The sequence below is a fragment of the Notolepis coatsorum genome, assembly GCF_963971535.1.
Source record: "Notolepis coatsorum genome assembly, chromosome: 4".
In the NCBI taxonomy this organism is placed as follows: domain Eukaryota; kingdom Metazoa; phylum Chordata; class Actinopteri; order Aulopiformes; family Paralepididae; genus Notolepis; species Notolepis coatsorum.
The window spans coordinates 118,940,345-118,951,403 of NC_140168.1; the positions used below are offsets into that span (position 1 = coordinate 118,940,345).

General features: G+C 46.5%; 1 protein-coding gene across 1 annotated transcript in view; it reads right to left on the bottom strand.

Annotated features, from left to right (window-relative positions):
* LOC311226670 (leukotriene B4 receptor 1-like) overlaps positions 1-9,497 on the bottom strand; it is a gene marked incomplete at its 5' end in the record, with an annotated part of 68,538 nt that extends 59,041 nt beyond the window's left edge. The window contains 1 exon segment of the mRNA XM_084312085.1: positions 9,484-9,497. Within this exon segment, the coding sequence (XP_084168211.1) occupies positions 9,484-9,497 (14 nt within the window).
* Positions 9,498-11,059: the final 1,562 nt, after the last annotated feature.

An 11,059-nucleotide genomic window follows, 5' to 3' on the forward strand; every position in this document is an offset into this window, starting at 1 on the left:
GAAAAATGGCTTTAAAGTGTTTTGACTTGCCATCCAAAATGTGTTATAGGTAGATAGATGATAGTACCCAGATTTAACATGTATTAATGAAGTAATCTTTAGGCATACAAAAATATGACATAATTATTTTAATTAACCACCAAAAAGCAGATACTGCATTCTGCTGCACAGTTCCCTTAAATAATTATACAGGTAATGTACAGGCAAAGTGCAGTAACTTCAAATACAATGTTGTTTTCCCTCCAGCTTTCATAACTTAACCTAGCCATTTTGAAAATGAAATTTAACACCTGAATATATTGGAATGATGATGATCCAAATAAAATGGCAACTTGACGTTACTTCACTAAACTCTGACACTTTAACATTCTATTCGCACGCGGTTCTCAATGCTCTATTTAGACGCAAGGTTGCTCACTTCACTGCACGTTGACTCGTGGTGAAGGTGGGTAAGGTACTGAATGAACGAAGTGCTGCTGTTTACACCTGCGCCGTATTTATACTTAAGTGAATATCTAGTCCCAACCTCAGTCCTTGTCTCGTATTACTACGCTGACTCTGGGCATGTTCTGACATGCCTGCAGTTGTCTTTGAACTTGCCGTTGGGGGCTTGCGCGTTGGCGCCTGGGGGCGCTGTCCAATAGGAGAGCGAATATTACTCTGGTCTGTACGCAGGTAAAGGGATATTCCGTGTATATATATAAATAATATACAAAGTATATCAAACGATACATATATATATTCAGTTTAATCTGGCCCTTCACAACAGGTACTGTTCTGTTTTATCGTGTTTTAAAGTATATAATATTTCATTTTACTGACTAATAGGTTAAAGATTTAGTTGTGACAAGACTTAAACAATGACTGTACCTTTTTTCCTGGTATCTTTAGGTGTTTAGAACTGTATTTAGCTTTATATGTTACTTCTAACAGAGCAAAGGAATCTATCTTTCTATATTTCAAGTAAGAGGTTATTTCAATATTCTCAGAGTATTTTAAGTCTACTTCTCACGTTTTTCATTACTCCAAACTAGGTTTTTGTTATCTAACTTCCTTTAATAGGTCTAACAATGGCCTATTTTGTCAGAGGAGACACTGCAGGTGAATAGGGTAAAGAAATTAACTAATAGATATCACAATGAAACTTCCCCAGTTGATTACTTATATTAAGACAAGACTTTTTTGTATTACAAGTTTTCTGAAATTGTATGTTTAAATATGCAAATGAGGCATGATCTACTTAAATATGCACTAATTTGCATATAATTCCAGGACAGAAATCTGAACATTGGATAAAGCCATTTTCAAAATTATAGTTTCATTTTGTTGACATATTAGAGCCAAAGGTTATTTTGGATATCTCTTTTTATCACTCCATAAATCCGAAAATACTCCATTCAGTCAATTTTTATGGTAAAATTCCATATTTCGCCATGTTTTTAGGAATAAATGTGATATAAATCAGGGTATGAATGCGATATCAACAAACCCTTCTGTAAATACCTTCAGAACATAGATAGGAATAGAACTGGAAGGTTTGGTGTATGTGAGTGCTACTGAAGTGGAGATTTCTGGCTCAGAGTATGAGGAAAAACTCTTAAAACTCATTTTTGGGAAAACGCCTTCAAAGTTCTGTATTGTAAAATGCCATACTTTTTTTTTTAAACAGATATTTACAAACACAATACCTAATCAAACCATTAGTAATAGACAACCTAAACACATGCCTGATAACTGAATAATAATAATAATAATAATAATAATAATAATAATAATAATAATAATAATAATAATAATAATAATAATAATAATAATAATAATAATAATAATAATAATAATAATAATAATAATAATAATAATAATAATAATAATAATAATAATAATAATAATAATAATAATAATAATAATAATGTTATTGAACTGAACAGAAGTACACACAGGCTACAAACAGTGTAGTACAGTGTAGTACCCCCTAATAGGCAAAAAATATTTGAATAGATATCACTATGAAACTTTCCCAATTTGTTATGTTGTGGTGGACACTAGATGGAGGTGTCTCACTTCAGAATGGACACTGATTGAGTGACAGGAGGGAGTTGACTTAAGGGTGTGGCTGTACCTTGGTTCTGTTGGATTTGTTTGGAAGTAAAGTTCAGAGACTCGATACTCCGTCTGCTCGTCTCATTGATTCACTTCCACAGTGGTGACCCTAAACGTGTGAAATATGAGCAATAACGAGAATCCACCGGCTGTGGTTCCCGCAGTGTATGCAGCTACAGTCAAGTTGCCAGAGTTTTGGCAGCATGACCCGGCCCCGTGGTTTCAGCACATCGAGGCACAATTTCACCTCCGCGGAATAACGTCGGATGAGACGAAATATTACCATGTTGTCGCGGCATTGGATTCCTCCACTACACGCCGGCTGATGGGATGCCTGAGAGAGCCGCCAGCAGCCGGCAAATACGACGCGCTCAGAGAACAGCTGTTGCGCATTTTCCAGCTGTCAGATGCAGAGCGCGCGGAGCGCCTATTGTCCCTCAACGGATTGGGGGACAGTAAACCAACAGAACTGATGGAGAACATGCTAGCACTGCTTGGTTCAGGTGACGCTACATTTATTTTTGTGCAGCTGTTCCTGCGTCAACTCCCGACTCCGGTGCGCACGGCTCTGGCCAGCTCGCCTCTCGTGCGCACCAAGGATTACCGGGGATTAGCAGAGGAGGCGGACAGAATACTACTGGCCTCCCGTCAGTACTGTGTGGCTGCTGTGTCTGATCGGGTGTCTGATCGCAGGGATCAGACACAGAGGGATGATAGAGGGCTTTGTTATTATCATCGCCGTTTTGGCAACAAAGCGAAGAGCTGTGTTCCACCATGCACCTTTGGTAACCAGGGAAACGCGAGAGCCGGCGCTCGTTAGCGGCTATGAGCGCTGGCGTCAATATCAACGAGCTGTTGTTTATCGAGGACACGTTGTCTGGAAGGCGTCTGTTGGTGGATTCTGGCGCCCAGAGGAGCATCCTGCCTGCGTCGGCCACGGACGCCTTGGGAAACGGTCATGGACCACCCCTGGACGTGGCTAATGGGACTTCCATCCGTACGTTTGGTACCAGGTACGTGACTATGTGTTTACATGGACAGCAGTTTAGCTGGGAATTTATTATTGCTTCAGTGTCGGTGCCTATACTGGGCGCGGATTTTTTGTGTGCTCACAGACTGTTAGTGGACGTTGCGAACCGTAGGCTGATTGGCTCTGTGTCCTTTGACACATACCCCTGCACACTGGGGGGGCCGGGGCCGCCTGCCCTGGCCAATATGCTCGCCACAGGCGATATGTACCAGCGCCTCCTCGCTGAGTTTCCTGCTCTGACTGTCCCCACTTTCTCTGCCTCTGTCGCCAAGCATGGGGTGGAACATTACATCCCAACGGTGGGCCCGCCAGTTTATGCACGGGCACGCCGCCTGGATGCTGCTAAACTGGCAATAGCCAGGGAGGAGTTTGCCACAATGGAACGGCTCGGCATTGTGCGCCGGTCCAACAGTCCTTGGGCCTCCCCACTACACATGGTCCCCAAGGCGGACGGGAAGTGGCGTCCGTGTGGTGATTTCCGTCGCCTAAATAACATCACCACTCATGACCGGTACCCAGTGCCACATATCCAGGATTTCTCTGCCCACCTGGCGGGCGCCACCATTTTTTCTAAAATGGATTTGGTGCGTGGCTACCACCAGGTACCGGTCCATCCGCTCGACGGGCCCAAGACTGCCATTATCACCCCGTTTGGACTGTTTGAATTCCTGCGCATGCCATTCGGCCTTAAAGGGGCAGCGCAAACATTCCAGCGGCTGATGGACTCTGTGCTGCGAGGCCTGTCATTTTTGTTTATTTATCTGGATGACATCCTGGTAGCCAGTGCATCGGTGGAGGAGCATCAGGGACATCTCCGTCAACTGTTCGAGCGGCTCAACGAGCATGGGCTGATCGTGAACCCGGCCAAATGTCAGTTTGGCCTGCCGGCCATGGATTTCCTGGGCCACCATGTCTCTTCCCAGGGGGCTGTTCCTCTACCCGCCAAGGTGGAGGCAATTGCTGCTTTCCCCCGCCCCCTCACCATCAAACCTCTCCAGGAGTTCCTGGGGATGGTTAATTTTTACAATAGGTTTATAGCCCATGCGGCTCACCTGATGAGACCTCTGTACGAGGCGTTGAAGGGGAAGAGAGCCAACGATGACGTGGGCTGGTCCCCGGAGCGGGTCCAGGCATTTGAGGGCTCTAAGGCTGCCCTTGCCAACGCTGCCATGCTGGCACACCCATCTCCTGCTGCTCCTATAGCCCTCACCACCGATGCCTCCGATTATGCAGTAGGTGCGGTGTGCGAGCAGTGGGTGGCTGGCGCCTGGCAGCCTCTGGCCTTCTTCAGTAGGAAGCTGCGCGACAACGAGAGGAAGTATAGTACATTCGACAGGGAGCTCCTGGCCCTCTTCCTCGCCATACGTCACTTCAGGTTCTTGCTGGAGAGCCGCAAGTTCACAGTTTTTGTCGACCACAAGCCCCTAACGTTTGCCATGGCCAAGACCACGGAGCCATGGTCGGGGCGGCAGCAGCGCCAACTTTCCGCCATATCGGAGTTCACTACCGACATCCAGCATGTAGCCGGTAAAGACAACCAGGTGGCGGACTGCCTCTCCCGGGCGCGCGTCAGTCCTGTGCACCTGGGCATCGACTATGTTGCCATGGCTGCTGACCAGCTCACCGACTCAGACCTTCAGGCGTTCAGGACGGCTGTGACAGGACTTCGACTTGAGGATGTGGTGTTTCACGACTGCGGCGCCACGCTCCTCTGTGACGTCTCCACTGGCCAGCCCCGCCCCATGGTTCCAACTGACTGGCGCCACCGGGTATTTGACACCATTCATGCCCTTTCACACCCTGGGGTAAAAGCGTCGGTCAAGCTGGTAGCGGCCAAGTTCGTCTGGCCGGGCCTTAGGAAGGACGTCAAAGTATGGGCGGCCTCCTGTGTGGCGTGCCAGCGTGCCAAGGTACATCGTCACACTAAGGCCCCCCTGAAGCCGTTTCTCATTCCAGAGAGGCGGTTTGACCATGTCCACGTGGACCTGGTGGGCCCACTTCCCCCGTCTCAGGGTTTCACACACCTCCTCACTATGGTGGACAGGACCACCAGGTGGCCGGAGGTTGTTCCCCTGTCATCAACAACGGCTGCGGAGGTGGCTCGGGCGTTTATCTTCGGCTGGGTCACTCGGTTTGGCACGCCATTGGACCTGACTTCGGACAGGGGATCCCAGTTCACTTCTGAGCTGTGGAGCACCGTGGCTGAGGGACTTGGGGTGAAACTCCATCGTACCACAGCATACAACCCAAAGGCCAACGGCATGTGTGAGCGTTTTCACAGATCCATGAAGGCCGCTCTCCGGGCCACGCTCACAGATGGCAACTGGGTCGACCGTCTTCCGTGGGTCATGTTGGGCCTGCGTACTGCCCCTAAAGAAGACCTGCAGGCCTCTTCAGCCGAATTGGTTTTTGGTCAACCGCTGAGGGTCCCAGGGGAGTTCCTTCCTGGTTCCTCTGCCCCTTGGTCCACTACAGCTCACCGATCTGCCTTCCAGGACGCAGCGAGGGTGTTTGCCCCAGTTCCCACACATCACTGCCTTCCCCAGTCCTACATTCCTAAGGACCTGATGACTGCGAGGTATGTGTTCATCCGTCATGATGCCCACCGTTCTCCACTGCAGGCTCCCTATGACGGGCCCTTCCGCGTCCTCGAGCCGGGCCCCAAGTACTTTGTGGTGGACATGGGGGGGAATAAGGAGCAGATCTCAGTCGATCGTCTTAAGCCTGCTCATGTGGTCCCAAATGGGCCGGTGGAGCTGGCTCAACCCCGGCGCCGGGGCCGGCCACCCAAGTTTTCCCCTGTCCCATGCCCTCCGGCCATTGTTACCCCTACCTTTCCACCGACGAAGCCTCGGCGGCGGCGGGGACGGCCCCCTGCCCCTACCCTTACCCTTTCCCCTTCCACGTTCCCTGTGACTGTTAAATACAGTCGTTATGGCCGCGTGGTCAGACCTCCTAAAAGAGACTGAAGACACTGGGTGCACTGTTTTTGGGGGTTTGTTGTGTTCAGTTCCGTTTGTTTGGTGTTGCACTGAATGTCAATTCTGAATGTTCGGGGGGGGCCTGTGTGGTGGACACTAGATGGAGGTGTCTCACTTCAGAATGGACACTGATTGAGTGACAGGAGGGAGTTGACTTAAGGGTGTGGCTGTACCTTGGTTCTGTTGGATTTGTTTGGAAGTAAAGTTCAGAGACTCGATACTCCGTCTGCTCGTCTCATTGATTCACTTCCACAATGTACATATAAACTAAGAAAAAATATATTGCAAGTTTTCTGAAATTTATGTTTATATATGCAAATGAGGCACTTCCCCATTAAATATGTGCACATTTATGGATGCAATAAGGCAAAATGAAGTAAAATAAACAACTAAATGTGTGTTATTGACGTTTTATTGTCACTAGTTTCATAGAAGACATGTTTAGGAAGCAAAATATAACAAAATCTCAAAATCAACAAAAAAAGTATATTTGACTATTCACCTGGGGTGTCTCGCCTTAAACTGATTGGAATTAAAAGGTCTCTATTTTATCGTTATTTTCCTGTATAGCTCAAAGGTCTAATACCCTCATAACTACGTTTTTAAACTAGAACTAAATTACTGATTTTTGGCCTGGTGTAACAGGTTAATATGTCCCTCTTGTGAATTTCGCCAAAACACCCTTTTTTCATTGTTTTGTTTATTATTATTATTTTATTATCAAAAGTCCTTTGTTTTGAAACATCGTCACTTCCTGCCGAAGTGACGTATTTCCCCTTGCGTCTCTCATTTCTGAGCGTGCTTCCCTCTCGCGCCAGTTTCTCTCTTGTTGTTAAGAGGTAAGGACTGCTATGTGGTTCTAGACATATCTTTGGGTTAAAAGAGCATTATTGTGGTGTAAATGTATGGATAAGTTGCTGGGCAATGAACCAGATTATATACATTAACTACCTATGGTGAAGAGTAACTTTTGTGCACTTTCTGTCGAGTTATTTAGAAGTGACGATCTTTTCTGTGTAACACATTGAGTAGGCTTCAACCCTGACGCTGTTGCATGTCTTTCCATTAGAATCTAAGAACCAAGGCGCCATCTTGTGGCCAAAAAGGATAAGACAAGACATTAATTCCTGTGTTATTTGGGTTAACAGGTAAAGATTGAATCGTATCAGTGGTTTTGTTTAGTATTTTAATGTATTTGTTTAATAGGTAATGAGTCAATCTTATTATTGGCATATTGTATTATTTTTAGGGCTGTCAGTTTATCGCGTTAATTAGATTAATTAATTACACAGCAAATTATCGCGTTATGAAAATTAACTCAAAATTAATTACAAAAATAATTTTTTTTTTTTTTTTTTTATATAATTTTTTTTTGTATCTTATTCATTCCATGATAATGTAGAATACACATTTACAGACTTTTTTTTAATATGACCATTTGCATGTTCTTGGTATCTGATTCTAGGGACATCTATGAATCTCAGGGAATGTATTCCCAGTGTCAGAAATACTGTGGGCTAGATCCACAAAGAATGGATTGCACGGTGCAAGTTGCACCCTTACTTACAATTCATTATGAATTGAAAATGGGGGACCCTGATGTAAACAAGACGAAAGTCTTTCTCTGGTCTGCATGCCCTTAACAATTGTGTGTATTGAGCCGTACTGTACTGTACCCATTCTGCAATCTGTTAATAACATTTTCATTCAATCAATCAATCTGTGCGGTGATTGATTGAATGAAAATTTTATTTTGAGTCAATTTTAATGAACCAAATGAGAATATCAATACATATTTTTTTTTATCTTTGACTGTGAATAACACCATGCTCAAATTGACCAGACCTGAAAAATCTAAGCAAATTAATAGATGGAAGATGATTAAACAGAAGGTTTTGTACTATATACAGTACTGAATTCTGCCATCTGGACACATGCAATTGGAAATATGATTATAGAAAATAGAATTTCAGGCATAAAATGGTTATGCGATTAAAATGCGATTAATTAGATTAATTAATTACAAATCCTGTAATTAATTAGATTAATTTTTTTAATCGCCTGACAGCACTAATTATTTTGTATCTGTTTTAACAGATGGATGAGTGACCCATATTGTATTATTTTTGGTATTGAGTTGTATTATTCACTCAATGTGCTATTTCAATGTGAATTAAAATGGAGTTTCTCTCTTGTTGTTAAGAGAATCTAAGAACCAAGGCGCCATCTTGTGGCCAAAAAGGATAAGACAAGACATTAATCCCTGTGTGTATTTGGGTTAACAGGGTGAATAAACAACCTGAGATCCAGTCCTGCCTGATTATTGACAGTACACCAGAACACAACGCAAGCTAAACCATCGGTTACATTGGTGCCGTGACCCGGATTCATCTGCCATCGATGTCGTCTCGATCGCCGAGGGAAGCTGAAGATCGCCTTCGTTTCAAGTTGGTCACTCTTGGCCGTGTGGGGCATTTTGAATAAGGTTTAAATAAAAAATAAAAAAGGAGAATAATTACTTTAAAGTGTCAAATAGGAACATTGGATTATTGGATATTGTGTGACTATATATATATGTACTTATGTACGTATGATTTTTATTTTTGTATAGTTCTTTGAATTTCTCAATTGGCATGGAACCAGCAGCTAACTCAGAAGGGGCTGGGGTCTCTGAAGGAGAGAGTTTATCTGGGGTGGGCTTTGGGAGAGGTTGGTTTTTGGGTGATGAAGGCCAAACGCCTAGGGTGGGTGGGTTGCAAACCCCACGGTTTTGTTCCACTGGTGACCAGGTCCCCCGGTATGAATTGGCAAGCCCACAAACAGCTTCTCATGTAGATGAAGGCCAAACGCCTAGGGCGGGTGGGTTGCAAACCCCACGGTTTTGTTCCACTGGTGGCCAGGTCCCCCGGTATGAATTACCAAGCCCACAAACAGCTTCTCACGTAGAGTTGAGTGCTCTCATCTCAGAGTTGGCCAGTCAGATTGGTCAGTCGATTGCGACCCAGTTACAGGGTGACAGGGGTGTTAATAGGCCCATGTCAGCAGAGAGCCCTAAATCGGAGCAGAGAGCCCCTGAGTTGAATTTGTCAGGTGTAAAGCTCGTCATGCAGTCCGATGTTAAGGAGCCAATTTTCAGGGGCGATGGCAGTGATAAATACTCCGTTCGTGAGTGGGTGGAAGTAATGGGGGTGTATCTTATAAAGAAAAACACACCGAAACACCAACAGTCACAAGAGATACTGTCTAAGCTAATGGGGGGGGGCGAAAGATGTAGTGAGAATTACGCTACGACACAACCCCACACTCGACCCCATTAAGACTCCCGACCTGATCTTTGACATTCTGAAGCAGCACTTCGGTGAGCTATCCTACTCATCCATGCCCATGGCTGACTTTTATAATATCAAGCCACTGCAGCGGGAGGGAGTGATGGAGTACTGGGTGAGACTGAACAATGCCATTGATATTGCAGACGAGTGTCTAAAGAGGCAGGGGCGTAGTGTGGAGGATCCAGGACGTGAAGTGTCGATGATGTTCATCAAGTACTGTCCAGACCCGGTCCTTTTTAACAGGCTCAGCATCAGAGCGGCTGAAGAATGGTCGACCAGCGAGGTTCAGGAGCGCATCGACAGCCACCAGCGTGAGCTCAGGTCATCGCAAGGCCGTTCTCAAGCCCCGCAGATACATGTACTGAGCCACACCCAGACGGCCATACCACAGCACATGGAGAGACCACCGCCAGTGCATGTCAGCACAGCTTCACATCTCTCAGCTGTCTCAACTGCGGCAGCATACGATGTGGCATCGGTCTCAGCACTAACCCCACAGCTTTCGCCCACAGCAGCCCAGTTCATTCCGGCTCCAACAGCCGCTCTCACTCCACAACTTCCCCAGGTGCTAATCGCCCCTCACCCGGTACCAGTGGCCACTGCTCAACCTGGTTTTGAGCCAGGTCATCGCCAGCCGGCTCCGGGCCTCACTGCAGAGGCCGACGTAGATGGCATGCGTGCTCTATTCAGCCGCTTGGGTCGCATGATGACACAGCAGAATGTGCAGGTGGCAGCCCATGCACCGGCACCGGCCCCGCCAAGACAGTTTGCTCCGGGTCCTTTTCAGACGAGGAACTGCCGGGTCTGCGGTGATACCGGCCACTCCACGCTCATGCACTGCAGGAGAGAGAATCTGTGCCTCTCATGCTTCACTCCAGGTCATTGGAAGAGAGACTGCAACAGGCGTGGACAGAGGCAGTCAGGTCAGGGCGACCCCAGTCGGGATCAGCCATCGGGAAACTAGAACACCCACACTCAGAGAGGGGCAGTGTGGGGGGTGGACAGCAGACCCTCAGTGAAGATGAGTCAAGTCTCGAGCTTCTCTATGTTAACACCTGTTCAGCCATGCCAGAATGCGAAGTCGTGGTTCAAAGATCAGCAGAGGTGCCAGCTTTCAGTGAATTGTTCTACACTCAGGTCACAGTGAATGACAGAGTTGGACTGAAGGGCATGATTGATTCAGGATCCATGGCTTGCACCCTGAATGAGGAGGCAGAATGTAAGCTCAGAGAAGCTGGGGCCCTAGTGGGAGAACCTCAGTCAGCAGGAAGGATTATGCTGGTTGGCTGTGGAGGAAAACAGACCCACCCCAAATACATATATGACTTAACACTGACCATCTACGGAGTGAAATGCTTCATCCCTGTTCTAGTGGTCCCAGGTCAGCGCGATGACCTCATCATCGGATCAAACGTTCTCAAGCACCTAATGAGTGTCATGAAAGGTAGTGACACCTACTGGAAACTCATATCTGCGGCAGGCAAGCATTCGCCGCCTGATCATGAGCAGTTCTTGGATATGATGTCATGTACCACCAGATGGAGGGGAGACGAGGCCCCCGACAGGATCGGCACTGTGAAGTTACCCCATGCCATCACGCTGCTCCCTCAACGCGAATA